Source organism: Phytophthora ramorum (assembly GCF_020800215.1).
Source record: "Phytophthora ramorum isolate Pr-102 chromosome Unknown Phyram_PR-102_s0020, whole genome shotgun sequence".
In the NCBI taxonomy this organism is placed as follows: Eukaryota; Oomycota; class Peronosporomycetes; order Peronosporales; family Peronosporaceae; genus Phytophthora; species Phytophthora ramorum.
In genome coordinates, this window is record NW_027150666.1 from 274243 (window position 1) to 292891 (window position 18649).

General features: G+C 52.5%; 4 protein-coding genes across 4 annotated transcripts; 1 reads left to right on the forward strand and 3 right to left on the reverse strand.

The window, feature by feature from the left end:
- Positions 1-3208: 3208 nt before the first annotated feature.
- On the reverse strand, positions 3209-4226 carry KRP23_14130 (Prostaglandin reductase-3; the record flags this gene model as incomplete). Its single annotated transcript, XM_067884923.1, has 2 exons — positions 3209-4128; positions 4217-4226. The coding sequence occupies 2 exons, from the start codon at positions 4224-4226 to the stop codon at positions 3209-3211; spliced, it is 930 nt and encodes a 309-aa protein (XP_067737684.1).
- A 1726-nt stretch (positions 4227-5952) lies between these two features.
- KRP23_14131 (Uracil catabolism protein 4) lies at positions 5953-7538 on the reverse strand (the record flags this gene model as incomplete). The annotated part of the gene is made up of 6 exons (XM_067884926.1): positions 5953-6057; positions 6127-6332; positions 6396-6526; positions 6590-6813; positions 6875-6925; positions 7005-7538. The coding sequence occupies 6 exons, from the start codon at positions 7536-7538 to the stop codon at positions 5953-5955; spliced, it is 1251 nt and encodes a 416-aa protein (XP_067737685.1).
- An 8240-nt stretch (positions 7539-15778) lies between these two features.
- Positions 15779-16783, forward strand: KRP23_14132 (Prostaglandin reductase-3; the record flags this gene model as incomplete). Its single annotated transcript, XM_067884927.1, has 1 exon — positions 15779-16783. The coding sequence occupies one exon, from the start codon at positions 15779-15781 to the stop codon at positions 16781-16783; it is 1005 nt and encodes a 334-aa protein (XP_067737686.1).
- Positions 16784-17770: 987 nt separating this feature from the next.
- On the reverse strand, positions 17771-18415 carry KRP23_14133 (uncharacterized protein; the record flags this gene model as incomplete). Its single annotated transcript, XM_067884928.1, has 1 exon — positions 17771-18415. One exon carries the CDS (start codon positions 18413-18415, stop codon positions 17771-17773), a length of 645 nt encoding a protein of 214 aa, XP_067737687.1.
- Between the last annotated feature and the right edge of the window lie 234 nt (positions 18416-18649).

The following is an 18649-nucleotide window of genomic DNA, read 5'->3' on the forward strand; positions in this document are numbered from 1 at the left end:
TGTCTCCAGACAAGGCAATGCTCGAAGCGGCAAGAGCAGGACAGACGAAATGGTTGATGGAATTGGTGGAGGAATATACGGTAAATGTGTGCGACGTCATCGTAGCTGCTGGCGAGAGTGGGCTACTTGAAGCCGTGAAGCTTCTGTCAAATCGTCTTGGATCCCCTGCCAACCAAAACCCAGCGATGTGGAAAGTCATGGAAGCAGCAGCTCGCAATGGGCATCTCGATGCCGTGCAGTTTGCAGCCGAACGTGGGAAGGAGGAGATCACGAATAGGTGGGGATTGCGTTCAATTCCAGCAACTCCTACGAGTAACGCACTCGCATCTGCAGTGACCGGCGGGCACACAGAAGTGGTCAAGTTTCTGGTAATCTGCGTAAATTTCGGTGGGATTTAGGCGAGGCGCTTGACCAAGCAGTTGTGCTGGGGAAGCAAGAGGCAATTGATCTGCTGGTTCAAGTGTGCTCTCAATACGATTGGGAATTCAAGAGCGAAACCAGCCGCATACTGGCTTTCGCGACTGCTAGAGCATGGTCACGACTCCGCTGACGTCGTCGACAGAGCCGTTTTAACTGCAGCAAAGACCGAGAACACGGAACTGATGCAGTTTTTCCTTGATGTAGGAACGGTATCACGGAAGGGGTTTAATCTGGCTTTTCGTACCACCTTGTATCGCAGATTGGTTGCCTCTGCAAGGTTCTTGGACAGCAAGAAACGAGCATTGGCGAAGACTAAAGCGAAAATATTCCAAGAAGCCGCCGAAGACAACAACATCAGCTTCGTTGAATTCTTGTGTGATGAAGGATACGCTCCTGCCGTGGAAGTCGTCTCAGCGTTTGAATTTGGGGCAAGACACAACAGCTATAAGCTTATAGGTGAATTGCGCCCATTTGTTTCCATCGAGGTCATCACCAAGGGGATTACCACTGCCACATCTATCGGTTGTAAAAACGTCCTGGAGATTTTGTATAAAGCGCAGCCCCTTCCACCAGAAGTAGTAACTGAGGCGTTCATGGGCGCAGTCCACAACGAAAACGACGCGGTGGTGAGGCTTCTCCGAGATGACGCGGGTATTTCCTCTGACACGGTTACGTAGGCGTTCGTATACGCAGCTGAAGTCGGTCGTACCGCAATGTTGCAGTTGTTGGTTTCAAAGCAAAATGCTTCCTCGGAAGTCCTCGGCCACCTACTCAAAAACGCGGCAAGCCGCGGATTTCTGACAGTCGTGAAACATCTGATCGGAAGGCGAGGCGTACCTCTAGCTGCGAAGAATGAAGCTCTCGTCGAAGCAACTTATCATAGCCATGAAAAGGTTGTGGCGTTTTTGCAAGATCAACTGAAAAAATAATACCCGATCGGTTGCTGCTATTGAAGTCTCCAGAATAGTCGCAAGCGCAAGTATTTGCTGGGATCACCAGCAAAACGCCACTCATTAGTTGATGAAGAACTTGAGCTTTGGTCTGTTCGAAGTGTGACCAAACCTAGAATCAATCGATCTCGTCATTCCTGCGCAAATAAGTTTTTTTATAAAAATACGCTAGCAAAAATATCATTATTGAGCACACATTCTTGAAATGAGGGCGCTGTGTCTTTACCATGTGCAAAGCTCTTACCCATTGCTCGAGTTTGATCGTTATAATGCAACCAGGAGGCGCGCCTTTGATACTTCTTCCCCAGGGACAGCGCACAATTCTTCGGAGCGTGCCCTTTTCAAACTGCCTAGTTGATATTTTTGTCCACTCTCTTTATGTTATGCGCGCTTGGCTTTGAAGATTGCTCGCAAACACTTGGATGATTTCGCTGGTTTGCATTACACCAAATTGAAGAGGGCGGTGCTCAATAGGCATAGTCGAGCGAAGGTCGCTCCCGTCGCCACGAAACTGTGGATGCTTGTTGTTCAGTGAGGTACATTGATGTCACGTAGCTACGCCAACGACTTTCTACGCCCGTCCTAGCTACCGTCCTCCTGCCGATTGCTATTCCGGATTCTAGCACGATGTTGCGGGTGGCACTTGCCTTTCACCTGAGCACAACGAGCCCGAGAACGACGAACTACTAGACTGTGGTTAACGCACCTATCTTTTTTTCTGAGCGTGCTTTGTGCATCCAGGTTCCAAGCACCTTCTGCCCCCTCCGTATCCACAGTACTTTCCTCCCAGTCGAGCTTTTCTGGAGCATCTTGGTTCCGAGCACTTTTTGCCCCCCGCCAGGCTCCAAACACCTCCCTCAAGAGAGAGAGAGAAGTTATCACGCAGTTGGGATAACTGCATGGCCTTCGACATCGAGTGCGATCACCATTTGAAACATACCTGCCGTATGTGTAGGCTCGGTTGGAACATTCAGGGTACGAGCACACGTAGCCCCCATCATGTTGGAAGCAAGTGCCCCCTATCAGTGAGTGCTTGTTGCAACTCGTATGAGAACATTTTCGGCCACCACCGTGACCAACACACAGCCCCTTCAACCGGGCGAAATTGGTACATCCTGGTTTCGAGCACCGTTGTTTCCCTCCATGACCTGCACAGAGTCCATTTAGACGAGCATTGCGCCGACACCTTAGATCCGAACATCGCTACCCCGCTCCGTGTTCAAGACGTTTACCCTCCTCCGTTAACCTCTTGTTGGTGCAATTTGGGTAGGAGCAGAATTCACTAGCAAAACCCTTTTCGTGATTTGGAATTGACTTTGAATGGGTAACAACATTTTCCTCCTGGGGCCCGACGGGTGGCCTTTCACTAACAGCGATACCGTAGAAGTGGATGGCGATTTTGGTTCGTCTGGAATCGACGCAATCGGCATGGTTGTTGAGCCTAGACTCCGTGCATGGAGTTCAGGAGTGAACTCTAGCACCGTGGGGGGCGTCTGTTCGGAAAGGCTACCAAACAGATGATCCCGGGGATGGGTTTTGACGCACCGCGCGAGACATATTAAATAGAGTATATTGGTTATTATACTGTAAGTCAAGTGTCGAGTATAGTCTACGGTACTCCGATCATATGATTGGTAAATGAGCCAACAGGAGATTGGTTCCTGCCTCCTCTTTGATCGAGGCAAATATCTGTGCGATGAGGAATGGAAGCAGGTCAGGAAGCGAGGACGGTTGTCCTCACTTCCGCTTTTGCTTCGAACTGAGCACGTCTGTAAGGTAGCAATAGGATAGCGGTATAACTCTCAATTACGTCAATTAAGAAAGCAAAAGACGTTTATTCACTTTAACAATGGTAATACCGGACGAAGCCAACGCGGCGACGAACACGAACGCATTCTCTCCAGTCCGCGGAACTCCGTGGGGTCCACGCCCGGGTTCAGCTTGCCCTCCGCCATGAGTTTCAGCAGACGCTCAATGTGCGCCGGGATGAACTTGGCGTGGTTCTGCAGCAGGAAGCCGCGCACACTCGCCGACTTCATCAGCAGCGTCGGGTTAAGTTGGTTCACCAGCATCGGCTCCGCCGACTTATCGCCGTGGTAGCCGGAGATATATCCGAACACGATCACGCGCGCGTGGACGGCTAAATTCCCGGTCACCGCCTTGAACATGTCACCGCCCACGGTCTCGAACACGAGGTCCACGCCGCTCGAGTACTCCTTCTTCAGCACAGCATCCACGTCCTCCTTCGTGTAGTTGATCACGCGGTCGCAGCCGAGCTTCTTCAGGTGCTCCACCTTGGCGTCGGAGCTACACGTGCCGATCACGTGGTTGCCCGCGAGCTTGGCCAACTGCACGACGAACTGGCCGGTGCCTCCCGCCGCAGCCGACACGAACACGGTCTCGTTGCTCTTCATCTCGCCGATCTGCTCCAGTGCAACGGAGGCCGAGATGCCGCCCACCGTCATGGTCAGCACGGCCGGTGACAGCTCCGGGGTCTTGATCAGGTTGGCCGAGGGCACCTCCAAGTACTCGGTGAAGGCTCCGAACTTCTGGTAGGCGACCGCGTCTCCCACTTTGACGTTGGTGACGCCCTCGCCGATGGCCGACACGATGCCGGCAGCCTCCAGACCGCAGCCGAACGGAGGCGGGAGAGCTCCAGTGTAGGCGCCAGCAGTCAAGTTGATGTCCGTGGCGTTGATGCCCAGGAAGTGGTTTCGAACCACAACTTTCCCAGCAGCGGGCGTCGACACCTCCGGAACTTCGACAATGCAACACGAAAGTCGTTAGACACGGTGTGCGGGTTCTAGAATGAGGAGACCATACTCAGTGGAGAAAGAGAAACCGACCTGTAAACATTTGTGTATGGATATCCTTGTTACTTCGATACCTTAGTTATATGATAATAATATGAAGTAATTTCAGAATTACCTCTAATAATCAATGAGTACGCAAAACAGTAGAATATACAGTACAAAAGCTTATTGTAAAACACAAAATTAATTTGTTAATCATCGATCCTCGCGTCAACGACGATTTTGTCACCGAAATTTGTCGCGAAATAGGCAAGAAGTAAGACGTGCGTACATTTCTACATATATGCCCTATATTAGAGCATCTAGCCCTTGGGATCTTGGGGCTGACGGCACAATTGCAATTCACATTGGCAACCTGAGACCTTTCATCATTCTGCAAATCAGTTTTTTTGACATGAGACCGGAGTTGCTGCCTGTGGATGTGGTGGAGGCCGCCGTCTCCTTCTTAACTGGTTTCGAAGCCTTCAATCTCTCTCATACGACTCACGAGTGGTTTCTGTGGCTTTCAGACGCCACGTTCTGGCAAAAGCGGCTTCACGGAGAAGCCACAGAGACCGAGGGGCCACCGTGGATGAAAGATTTGAAAGGCTCCGCGAACCGACTCAGGCAACGGATGCGATCGGTCTTCCAACGAGAACTGGGGCAGCAGTGGAAGAAAAAATATATGCAAGAACGATCAGTACTATTTCGCGGTATGGGGTCCGAACAGTTCCTCTATCGACGCCAACGAGGTCCATACGCGTACTTGGAGCATAACGTGTCTACGGAGTCGAGAGAGCAGAGACCCATGGCTTATTTTTCTGGAAACACCAGCGTCAGCTTTGATGTGTGGTTTTGCTTGTTTCCGGACACCAGGGCAGGAACTACGACGCGATATAATGGAAGGTGTGCTGGAGGTGTTATTTACGGTCTGGACGGTGACGATCCTGGAGCCGATCGATGGCAGCCTGTCGTTGTTGACTCCAAGTACAATTTGTACTGCTCGCTCCTTGAGGGCAGAACAATGGTAGCAGCTGGTCTAGCGCCAAATCGTTGGCACCACCTTGCGCTGACCTATGATAAGGATAAACAAAACCAGGTTGTGTACCTCGGCGGCGTGGAGGTGTTTTCCGATACAGGAGAAAGACGCCGTGAGTGGTGTCGGATGACGTACCAGCAGATCGGGACGGGTCATGTTGTCGCTGGAGATGGCGACTTTCCTTATCGAGATTACTCTGGAGCCTATGACTTTCGAGGTCTAGTTGACGAATTCCGTGTCTGGCAAGGAGTGCTATCTGCAAAAGAAATTGTGGAGCTCGCGCGTGGAGGAGCACTCCCATATCGAGATGTGTGGGCTTCAATGAAACTACCAGGACGCAAGACAATGGGAATGGGCTTGGAATGGGTGCATTGTACTCGGCCTGCAGAGGGAGGAGTAGTCAGTATGATATAATGGCACTGAGCTGCGTTGAAACTCTGTTGTTGCCAAGTAATGCGACTGGCGAACCGCCAGTGGCGCGTAGAAAATGAGGTCCAATATTTCGTGCGATACTTTTGCAGCCAACCGAATCATTTATTGCTCGTTCTTTTCAAACCATTCATATCTTGGCCCAAGATCAAAATGGAAATGCAGTGTCGAGTATGTTAGTATCACTACGCAGATTAGACACGCTACTTGTCCAGAAGTACCGTTAGATAAACAGCACAGCTATCGTGTTGGAAATTTGAGTTGCATTACGAATCGAGTGGTCGTCTGGAAGAGATTACTAAATGCTTCTCGCCGCTCAAGATTAAAAGACAGTGCCGTCACTTTTAATCTTGACGGGCGGGCCACCGTCGGCACGCTTTTCCTTTGCAATGACACGCCCAGCTTTCCAGCTCCCTCCTTCAAGCATCTGCGATAAAGGGAAATACGAGTTATTATCTGCATTGCAGCCGAAACAGCTCAGAGCGAATGATCATACCTTGACGAGTGGGAAAAACTCGGCAGTAAACCCCAGACGTTCAAGAATGACTTTGTGCAGCTCATCCAAAATGGCCACAGTGAGCGCTCGCCACTCAATAATCACTTCCGTGCTCGGGTCAAATTCGTCCGTCAGGATATTCGCAGACTTGGGCACAAGCACACCAAAGTCCACCAAAAGGCCTCCGTTGCGATACTCAGGAAGGCCTAGCGCACAGGTAACATGGTTCAACATCGCTCTAAACCCAGAAAAATAACTTGTCCTCGTACCTGTCATCAGCTTTAGATCCGTGATCTTGAATCCTGCATCCTGAAGCGGCTCCATCAGCGAGTACGTCAACCACTGCGAGAGCTTGTGGAAGCTCACAAACTTGCCCGCCTTCTCGTGCTCCGGCAAGTATCTAGCAAGACCACAAATAAACGTAAGCACTTCGTCACATTTCTACAAACAGCTCCACACGTACGAAAGTTCCCACACGTCGCCCATATTCTGTCCGCCAATGCGCGTTCGGCTCTCCGGCCAAATGTCTTGCAGTCCGTAGAGCACCACTTTCCACAGCTCCGTGATGGACACTTCTCCACTCGCATTCTGGCGCTTCGTCAGGTAGTCCACCATATTCCCCGGTCGAATGGATCCGTCCGCCCCGGTGAAGAACTCCGGGTACTTGGAAATACTCTTCCCCAGCCGCTGCCAACCACAAAATCATCAGTTCCATCTCATAATGACATTAAACAATAAAACAAGTCACCTTGAGCAGATCCGTCCGCCCAGCGCAACCCACCAACGGGTTCGCATCACTCTACAAACCCCAAAAAATGAAAAACCCAAAAATTGGAACCAAGCTCCCAAAACTTCAAACTTCAACTTCGCCCCCTTACCACTTGAAAAGCGTTGGCAATTGCATCGTCAGGTAAATCGGCCAGCGCCTGAGCGTCCACTCGATGCGGGTCCTCATCGGCCGAGAAGTTTCCTTGTAGAAACATGTGGAAGCTGGCGATGCCCAGGCCTTCACTGCGGCTGTAGACGTCTTCCGTTCCCGGCTCTTTGTAGGTCCACGTGGGTCCAGCACCGGCGTCCAAGAGGACGCTCACGAGAGCCAAGTCCAGCAGCCGCCGAGCCTTCTCCAGCTTCTCGCAGCGCCAGGTTGACGTCATCGTGTCCACGCGATGCGGGTTACCCGTCTCGAAGTGGCGCCAGCGCGAGTGGAAAGGGACGTTGGCCTCGTTGGGTGGCGGATACGACTGACGAATGACGGTGATAACGTAGTCCGCCAGCGCCGGGATCTTATTCTCGACCACCGAGAAGTGCGGTAGCTTGTCCTGCTTAGCGAGCGCCAGCACGCGGTGGCAGCCGTCGCGCACGGACGGCAGTGAGCGCAGATACGCCACTTGCTCTTCGGGGGTCGATGTCATGGGGAGGGACGAGAGGTGCTTAGAGTGGATTGCGTAGCCGTCCAGAGGAGCCGGTCTAGAAGTGAAGTGCTGCAACGCACCCGTTCAACATCGATCTTCGCGGCTAAGTACGATATAGTTCGCATATCGTGTTACAGTAAGATGGGAAGGTGAACGTGATAAGTCGGGAGGCGCTTCAAACCTGTCATATGGCATGATTTGTGTAGCCATTCTGTAGTGAAGGGGCAACTGCCTGACTGTCGTCTGCCGACAGAAAGCGATGCAGCGTTCCCAAGTCGATGTTCACAGACATCAATCTTCGTGGCGATGGAGAATACAAAAAAAACGCGTTTGTCCTTGCGAGTGTCCGTGCGGTGTGTCCCGTGTCGAGGCCCTGCCGCATGCGGTACTGCTCATCCAGGCGTTCACTGAGAATATCTCTCCGTATGCGCTGACTGATGTGTTGGAAAGAGGAGAGATGCACTTGTTTACCCAAGTGCTGCAGGTCATGGATGAGAGCTTGAATATGGTTTACCACGAGAGGTTGCGCGGGTACCGCCACGCAATGTACCTAGTTATCCGCAAGATGACCCTGGAAGAGGGGAACTGGAGGCGATGAAAGAGTTGTACGCGCGATACCCCTGAATTCGTCGATTCAATTACGTGACTGAAGAGGTGGAGCTGTCGGTGCTGCGATGGCTGCATACAGTCAGACCTTTGTCGGTCAAGAAGTTCCGCTGGAGCGACCAAACGATATTCAAGAACGCCTCAATCAAAGGTCGAGTCGACGTGGTGCGCTGGGTGGTGAAGCTCTTTCCGAATACTCTAAGCAGTCTGGAATATGCTGCTCAAGGCGGTCACCTGGACATAATCAGTGGCTGATGAAGCACACGGCCTGGAGCGAAAGTACCTTACGCGATGCTGTCAATGGAGCTGTCGCGGCAGGACATCTCGCAACTGCAAAACTTTTGTACGAGCACAAGCCGTCGTTGACGCTTGCTTTGGGCAGCTTCAGTCCATGGGATCTCTCAAAACGATGAAGTGGGTTCACGAGATGAAGCTGTGCACATTCTCCCGCCCCATTCTGGTCTGTGCAGTTCGAGCAGGTCATTTAGAAATGGTGCAGTGGTTGCACGCGAACTCTCCAGAGTTGTTCACATCGGGCACGATGGATATCGCAGCGGGGTGTGGGGATTTAGAGCTTGTGAGTTTTCTGCATGCCAACTGACAAGAGGGCTGCACTACTAGCGCGATGGACTCAGCAGCGGCGAACGGGTACCTGGAGAACAGATCGGAAGGATGCACAACTAAAGCAATGGACTCTGCGGCACGGAATGGTTCCCTCGACACGCTGAAATGGTTGAATGCTAACCGTCGTGAAGGGTGCACTCCGGCAGCAATGAAGGACACAAAGTACAGGAGTGTCGTCTGGTGGCTGAATGAGGAACTAGGTCTAGATCTCCCTGGAAATATCGTTAGTGCCTGGTATGACGACCTGAAGATACTGAAATGGCTGCTTCTTGGTGGAAAAGGAAGTTGGTCCAAGGATGCAATGAACCAAGCGGCCATGCGTGGCAATCTAGAGGTCGTGAAGTTCCTGCATGAACATCGACGCGAAGGCTGTACCAAGAAGGCGATGGATGGAGCAGCTGCGAACAACCTCTTGGAAGTGGTCGAGTGGCTGCATGCAAATAGACGCGAAGGGTGCTCGAAAAAGGCGATGGATTCAGCAGCGAAACATGGCCATTTCGAAATGGGCAAATGGCTCATTCAGCATCGTAAAGAGGGGCCACAAAGACAGCAATGAGTACGGCCGCTACAGGCGGTCATGTCAAAGTGATGAGACTCTTGGACGCAAATTTCTCCCTGGAGTGGTCCGAGGCTGCGATTAGCCACGCGGTGACCCTCGGACGCGCTGAGGCTGTGAAGTGGCTCTATCTTCACTTGAGCCAGAGTCTGTGCGCAAACTTTGCCACTCGTGCAGCCCGCTATGGCCACATCGCTGTGCTGGAGTTCATGAACAACAAAACGCATGTCTGTCATAACGACTCAATCTTCTTTATCGGATGCGGCAATGGCCACCCTGAGGTGGCTGAATGGTACAAGGATCGCTACTACAACCCACGCAAGCACAAATGGTGACAACGCAATGTCGTTCAAGCCTCCCAATCTACTACTGCTCAGAGATTACTGGTGCTAATTTCGTGACGACACCCACGAGAACGGTCGACTTGTGCTAACCCAGGCAAAGTCGTCTACAACTGGATAGCACAAGCAGCTTTTTATGTTTTCATTATATGCGTCGGGTAGGCTAATAGAGCCTTGTTTGCTGCAGGAAGTCTTGCATCTAGTTGGTTTGACGCGAGTCAAACTCTGCCTGAATCTCCTCGCTGCTCTTACCGGAGGTCTCCGGCACCAGCTTCAGCGCCAGCAGGTAGAAGACAACTAGAAGCACCACGAACGGCAGATACGCGTAGTCGTCCAGAGCGTCCGAAATGTAAGGGTATGCCACACCGACAATCAGGTTGCACAGCCAGTTGATTCCGATGCAAAAGGACGAGCCGCTGGCACGAATGGAGTCCGGGAACAAATCGGCAGTGACGACCCACACCAGCGGACCGATCGTAGCGCCGAACGCGACGACGTACAGAGCAGTGAAGACAATGGAGAGTGCCGATACATTCACCAAGAAGGCGATGGTCATGCACACAGCCATGATGCACATGCTCGCAATGCCCCAGAGGATCATTTGGCGGTTACCGAAGCGGACAGCCAGAGCGCCAGCCCCGAAACCAGGGAAAATATTGATGAAGTCGATGATCAGCGTTCCGATACGCGAGTCCGAAATACCAGCGTCAGCGAAGATGCTACTGGAGTAGTAGAACACGGCGTTGATACCGGAAAGCTGTTGGGCACACGACAGCAAAATAGCAGCGGCCAGCTGCATACGGTATCGAGGCGAGAACAGCGACTCCTTCAATTGGGACTCGGTGTTAACCTCGCCCAGCTCGGACTGGTTCGCTTTGCTGGAAGGCTCGAGCCAGTTGAGCGCGATTTGGATGTTCTCCTCGCCGTACAGGCGAGCAATGACCTCCTTCGCCTCCGCGCGGCGGTTCTTCATGAGCAGCCAGGCAGGACTCTCAACGCACATCTTGGGGGCCAGCAGCAGGAAGATGCCAGCGAGAATGACCGGGAAGCCCGCGAGGTACCGCCAGCCACTGCTCGTGTTAGCGAAGAAGAAGGCAATTGCCGGCAGCACGATACCCATGGTCACGGAGATCTGCAGACCCAGACCCAGAATATTGCGGAGGTGAGGCGGCGACAACTCATTGATGTATGATCCTAACGTGCCAGTAGCGACACCCGAGGCGATACCAGCGATGACGCGGCCCGCGGCGAACGCCCAAATGTTGGACACGGCCGCCTGGACGATGGCGCCAACAATGATGAAGGCGCAATTCACAAACAGCAGCTTCTTGCGGCCCCACATATCGCTGAAGTGTCCGCAGAACAGACTGCCGATCATACCACCGAAAATCCACGCGTTCACGGCGAACGTCCACTCCAACTTCGTGTGTCCCGGGAACATGAGGCACGTATCTTCCACCACGGGGCGAGCATTACACTGGTCCGTGTCGTTGTACTGGGTAAGGTTGGTCTGCGACGTCGACCAACCGCTCTGGAACGGCTGGAGCAGAGCGACCAGCACACTGGTGTACAGGATGACGTTGGGCTTGATGCTGCGCTCGGCTTCCTTGTTGGCCTTGTCGAAGGCGGTCGGGCCGGCAGCCAGAGGAGAGACAACCTCCGAGTACATCTCATCTGTCACGGTTTGCGGGGGCATCTTGACTTGCTCTTTGTCCGACGCAGATTTGATTGTGGCTTGCACGAATTCGTCAAAATGAAGAATGAGCAGAAGCTGGGGAGTCTTTTGATACGAAGGCTATGTTCCTGCTCGAGAGATGAAGAGTCGATTGCTGGAGAGGCGATCTTGGCCAATCCCCCGTCTCTGTTGTTGTAGTTTCGCTCCGAAGCACAGCCGCCGAAGCGACATGTCGAAGGCGATAGAGGAGGCGAGCTTGGATTTACGCTGGCTGTGGCTGCTGGGCGCACGTGCGATTTGGTTTGGTGCGTGGATGGCGGTACAAGTAGGGGCGCTGGTTGTTATTGGTGCTGACAAGTTGACGAGGTCTGTTGACGGGCCACACATCTCAACTTCAATTCTGAAGTTTTCGTCTAATCGACACCTGCACACCCAAGCAGAACGATTATTGACCAGGATGCAATTTCGACAGTGATGCTCAGCCAAAGTCTTCTGTTATACAACCATCGATCCGAGGCACCTTGCGAAAAATGGTGCTACACCGGAAGCAAGTCAGCGAAATCTGGAGCTTTTCCGATGTCGGTCATTTAGAATCCGTGAATTTGGATCGTCACCTAGTCCTGGGCAATAGCCAGAAGTAGAAAAACACGCGTGTCTGCTTGGTGAGACGAAAGAACTGGTTTTCGCCGAGCTGCGCAGCAACCGGCCTCCAGACGCGATATTTGGCGATTCTTGCGCGCGCTTACCATGTATTACGCCACCCAGCGATGCAACAGCTGAGAGGCCTGCATGTCCTTTATGCCGGCTTCCGACAGCGCCAACCAACGCCAATTGAGCCTCACGTAGGCTACGAGTCGTCGCCACGACAGTAGCAATCCTCGCTTGCTCACGCTACATGTAGTCCAATACGCACAGCATTACCGCAGAGTCTACGCTCTCTGGAGCGAAGAGGGATTCGCTCTTTAGATGATCCCGAGGAACCCTTGAAGTACGCGCACGTTTGCAGCTTCGGTGAACGACGACCACCAGTAAGAGTGCAACCGCTTCTTAATGTTAAAGCAAGCAGACCGCAGGTCCACCTCAACATTACGGCGTCATCCATCGCAGAAGCAAATTGCGAGAACCTCACCAAGGTAGGACCAAGTTTTCTACATGTATTCCACCACCGTCGAGCCAGACTGCAGTCCCTGTCTTGTGAAATTGCGACAGCTTATGCACCACTCATTCACTGTCACCCACAGCTGCATTGTCAGCACAACGATGGAGAAGGCACCTGCTTCGCATGCCCGAGCTGATTGCTACACGACACTGCCCACTTGTATAATGTGATACAGTACATGACAGCAAGCGATTAAGGCCTCAAAATGTCGCCGTAGCATGGCGAACTTCAACAGGGAATAGCACAAGTGGCTCAGAATTACTAACGAAGGGTTGGATTTTCGATTTGAGACAACCATAGTCAAGTTCGACCAGCGAATACGACAAAGATGTCCGGCTAGCGGTACATGAGCGAAGTTCAATTTGCTCAAGTAGGTCAAATAGAACTTGGTTTAATCAACCCGCCGATGGTAGGCGAAGTACAATGTCCAGCCGCCTTGAGACGATAGGGCCAATTGAGTGGATTTCTGTGTGGTGTTAGACTGTTTGCTCTCAATTCTGCCTAACAAATGTCTGGTACTCCTCACCTTAGCAGCCGCCTACAATTTTGAGGCATCTCGTGCTCTCAAAAATGCCCAGCAAATTGATTAGTAGCGACCAGGTCAACGCGAACATGCAGTACGCGATGGTGATACCGCCCAGCAGCGTGCTCCGTTGGCCACTGCGCTTTAGATCCTGCGTCTGGGTCTTCTGCCGAGGCAGCAGCACGAGAAACAGCAGCGAGACCAGTTTGCTCGTGTACGAAATGAGAACGACGATCGTGACGTCACGACGAGTGGTGTGTGAGTCGTTCAGGATATCTCGGTTGTTAACGGCGAACGGCTCGTCAATAGTCTTGGTGAGAGTTGCCGAGAATGGGTTGCTGAGGTTACCCACCGTAGTTAGCAGGCCGTAGATAGCAGCTTCGTTGCCCTTGTCAGCCAGTTCCACAACCACGAAGCTTGAGACGATAAAGTTGACGCTCGATGGGATGGTCTCCACGACTGGCAGTCCAAGCCAAAACCATTGGCTGCGCACGACATCCCAGGTCGTGAGCATTGTGCACACGGAATCAAGTGCGACCACAGCAATTGTAGTGACGACGATAACGCGACGCCAGTCCCAGTCGAGACCGTAGCGCCCCATAAATGCTAGCGTAGCAGCCGTCACGCCCGAGCCGATGATCTGGGCAACCGAGATGTTGAAACTCGTCGCCCGAGCCCAGTACATCGTGACCGGGTCCGAAGCCACGTAGCCGATGCCTCCAAATACACCCGAAAAGAAACTATACCCAATGACTTGGTAGACCGCACGACTCTGCAGCACTCCCCACAAGGTATCCATGTACTTGCGCAGTTTCGGAGCCTTCACCCGCTCCTCAGATACGAAGTACCAGGTCATTGGAACCACCGGGACGCAGCATACTGCCAAAATAATCATGCATATGGGAAAATTGATGCCGAAGTCGAAATCTCCGCCGTAGGACGGTGAGCTCAGACCAACGCCCACCAGGATACTCCCAAGGATGCTGAAAATGCTTCGCACAGTGTAGATTGCAGTCTGTGTCCGTCCCCGGATAGCGATAGGCTCGCGTTGGGCGTGCTCGACGACGACGCCATCCGCTGCCACGTCCGCGATTACGTAGCCGAGCGTCGCGAACATCATCAGCACGACGTACTTGCCTCCCGTGGCAGGCGCATGGTAGTTGATGGCAGATGCCTCCTTCGCGGTGTACTCGCTGGGCTTCAATCCTCGCCACGAAGCCTCAGGAAAGTAAGGTTTCTCCATCGGTAGAATCGCCATGGCGACAAGACAGATCGCACAGAGACTCCAGCCGATGATCATGAATGGCCGACGTCGGAAGCCGCAGATGGGGAAGCAATCCGATGCGATTCCGATGAAAACCTTGACGGACCACGGGATTCCAAGCAACGCGCGCGCCGAAGTCGTCGTTTGGCCCTCCATGTTCAGGTAGTAGCTGAGAAACGGTGTGATTGTACTGGGTAGCGCCCCCATCATGAGCCCCACCGCTGCGTACTGCGCAAGCAGACCGCATGACTCGCCGGAAAGAAGTCTGGGAGCTCCTCCATCGCGCAACGCACCGTCGTTGCTGGGTCGACCTTCTTCATAAGAAGCCGGAGGTGAGAGTACCAACTCTCCGTAGGCATCGTTGGGCGGAAACTTGGTGGAGCTGAGGTAAGAGCTCCTTCCGGACGCTTGGCCTCGTCGAAAAACTGCAAACATTGTTTGTGGTGCTGGGAGCTGGGGGGAGAAGGTTGCTTGAGTAGCTGGGAGTAAGTTCCCAAATGAGCTACACGTCTTCCTCGCTTCCCCATTGCATTCTGTAGATCGTCCTTGTATGTGAAAGCAGTCTAGCTTTGTCTTACGCCGAGACAAACGAGCGCCGATAGCTCACCATGAAAAATCGTGCGCCATCTGAGAACGAGTGCGACGATGGAAATATGCTTAACATTGAATCATCTCAAAGCCTATGTATCGAAACCATTATGCCCCTGCACTGGGCTGACACTTTGTTCGACCACCATTTGCCAAAATCTAGCGAGGTACATCCTAATCTACCAGTAACACTTAGAGCTGCACCATGCGCTGGTGTGTGCTAAATTATACGCTAAACGACCGACGTCGAGTGAATGGACATGTTTAATTCGTGGCCATGGGAATAACAAATAAAAAATGAAATCTCCAAACACAACAGTGCCACAGCCGTTTGAAGGCACTATAACCTTAGCTTCAGTTGTTCTCAGAAAGCTTATTGTCGGAACTTTCATTACAGTTTGTGTAATGGTGCGTTGCGTCCTCTGGGCCAGTCAAAGGCTCTGGCCGATGAAGCGGGCACCGCCCAGTGAAACTTATGACCTGGTGTCCAAGGCATTTCGTCGCGGAAGATATTGCCCTGTGGCTTGCCAGGCCGGCAAACGACAAGCGCTATGCCCTACCAGGAAGCAAAATAGACGCACAGGAACGCCTTCAAGCATGCGATTTCTGTGGGAAATGTCTGCAGTGCAACCACGCCCGTGCTAATGATGCCGCTCTCGACAATTCGACTTGGCCGCTTTGAATCAAAGTTTGATCACTCGTCCGTTGACGTAGTGAGCACGATTAACAAATCACAAACCCAGCTGTTTCATCCCCATACAATGTCCAAGTCACTCCTCGCTTTTGTTTCATCAACACTTTTTCGACACCAAATGTATCCATGTCCTCCCATCTCCCAGCCCCTCGTCGGATGTCATTCCTGAACCGCAGACCACGAGCTCAAGTCCAGTCCTGCATTGTCGCCATGCCGTCCTTCAAGACCGTCCAAGTGCACACCAAGTCCAAGGACTTCCGTGTCGCCACCAAAATCGTCGACGTGGCTGACGTCCCAACGCCCGCGGCCGGCAATGTGGTGGTCAAGAACCAGCTATTGGGCATCAACGCCACGGACATCAACTTGACTGCTGGCGCCTACACTGGAGCTCTCCCGCCTCCGTTCGGCTGCGGTCTGGAGGCTGCCGGCATCGTGTCGGCCATCGGCGAGGGCGTCACCAACGTCAAAGTGGGAGACGCGGTCGCCTACCAGAAGTTCGGAGCCTTCACCGAGTACTTGGAGGTGCCCTCGGCCAACCTGATCAAGACCCCGGAGCTGTCACCGGCCGTGCTGACCATGACGGTGGGCGGCATCTCGGCCTCCGTTGCACTGGAGCAGATCGGCGAGATGAAGAGCAACGAGACCGTGTTCGTGTCGGCTGCGGCGGGAGGCACCGGCCAGTTCGTCGTGCAGTTGGCCAAGCTCGCGGGCAACCACGTGATCGGCACGTGTAGCTCCGACGCCAAGGTGGAGCACCTGAAGAAGCTCGGCTGCGACCGCGTGATCAACTACACGAAGGAGGACGTGGATGCTGTGCTGAAGAAGGAGTACCCGAGCGGCGTGGACCTCGTGTTCGAGACCGTGGGCGGTGACATGTTCAAGGCGGTGACCGGGAATTTAGCCGTCCACGCGCGCGTGATCGTGTTCGGATATATCTCCGGCTACCACGGCGATAAGTCGGCGGAGCCGATGCTGGTGAACCAGCTTAACCCGACACTGCTGATGAAGTCGGCGAGTGTGCGCGGCTTCCTGCTGCAGAACCACGCCAAGTTCATCCCGGCGCACATTGAGCGTCTGCTGAAACTCATGGCGGAGGGCAAGCTGAACCCGGGCGTGGACCCCACGGAGTTCCGCGGACTGGAGAGCATCCCAGAGGCCATCGACTTCATGTACGCGCGCAAGAACATCGGCAAGCTGATCATCAAGTTGGAGTAGATCTGAAGTTAAAAAACTGGAGTGCTGATTTCCAATCCAGCGATACATATTACTAGTACATCAGCATGTGTCTTTTTACATTTGTTGAAATCGCTATTGCAATCGCTAGAAATTGTGATGTCAAGCGATTAATTAAGGGTCTATAGAGGACGTGCCTCGGGCGTAGCCGCCATGACCGCAATAAATACTAATACAAAAGGCTCTGGTAGGTATTAAAACCACACTAGAACTCGACCATGAGCTCCTATCACTAACTCGGTCTCGTTTTGAGTTGCACTTTGGAGGATTCTGGGGTGATGTCGACAGAATTTCCGATCTCTAGCTTTGGCCACGTACTCGACGATCACGTCTTCGCGGTACACGGAGCGCAGCCTCACCAGTTGTGTTTCCGAGGTACCTGAGGTGACGGAGGACGCGTCTCCACCGAGCACGAGCATTGGACAAACTTTGTATCGCTCATCATGAGGAAGGCGGAAATTCACAGTCCGAACGAGTGGCTTGCATTGTGTATGGATCTATTTTACATGTAACCATTCGAATTGCCTCTCGGCTCAATTCAAGCGTCGGAATGAACTTCGATCGAAGAAGCCAGGACAAGCGAGGGAAGTGTTCGAATGTGGAAAAGAGGTACTTGAACGTTATGGAAAAGCAGCGTGCTGTATTTTTCCTGACTGCTATACAATCGCCTGTTGAAATCGCTTATGTTCGCGTCACAAGGACAGTAAAATATAGCCCGAGATGGCTGAACGAAGGGATGATATAATAATCATATCCACAGCATTACCAAATAGTACTGTATACTACAGTAGTATGCTACTGCAAGGTCTGGCCCAGTCAAGGATACCATCTTTACCGATACAGTCGTTGCTTGATATGATAACAAAGCACGAACAACAATTGAGGAGGTCGATGTTGTATTGACCCAAAAATCTTAGCATCGCGGAACCGAGCGAGCATTGATATGCACCCCACCAATAGGTAGCGTTATCAACTTACGACACGAGTGAGGAACACGGTGTAATAACTCTTGAAACCCTCGATGTACTTGGTGTTGAATCCACCATGCTGTCGCATCGCCTTTGCCACAATTTCCGGATCGATTCCGCGGTTCTTAAAGTCTGTGAAGAGGTTATTGGTCAAATACCTCGCCAATCCACCACTGTCGTTTTTGTCCCACTTGCTCACGATTTCGAGCTTCGTCGGATCAACCATGTCATCGAGTTTCTTCACATCCAAAAACTCGTCAAGATTTTTCGCTTTAAGAAAAGCAGACACCTTTCCGGGAGTAAGAACCCCCTCCAGTTTTTTCATATCGATGATGTCGTCAGCCTTCCCCGATGCGAGGAACCCCTCGAGTTTCGTGGAGACAGCGTTGAATGTTGTATCATCTAGAGCAACAAGCTTGCTCATCAATCCGCTAAGGGTCCTCTCTTCATCACTGTCCTCATCGGTTGTTTTGGTGCCTTCACCCCTCAAGAATCGAGATCTGTTGGCGTTGTCTCGACCATCTACACGTGAGATCGCTTGTTCAGGCGACACCAGCTTGGACAACTGTTCGTGGCTCACGGCAGACACTGATTCGGTTCTGGAGACGAACAGCAAGGCTGCCAGTAAGACGTAGAATGCACGCATAGTGCGCCCGCTGAAAGGGGAGCTCGAGTTGCTCCGACTGCGCAAATTTGAAACTGCGGCTTTGAAAAGGAAGCGCAATGGCCATTGCGCCAACCTTAGTTTGATGTGAGAGCCGTTCCATCTTCTTAGATTAATCGTATTCAAAGACTAGAGAGCCGGGTGCATTTACATTTGCAGTGCCTATTCCTTTCTCCCATGTGGTTGGCGAGGGACGAATTGTCAGTACTCAGTGAT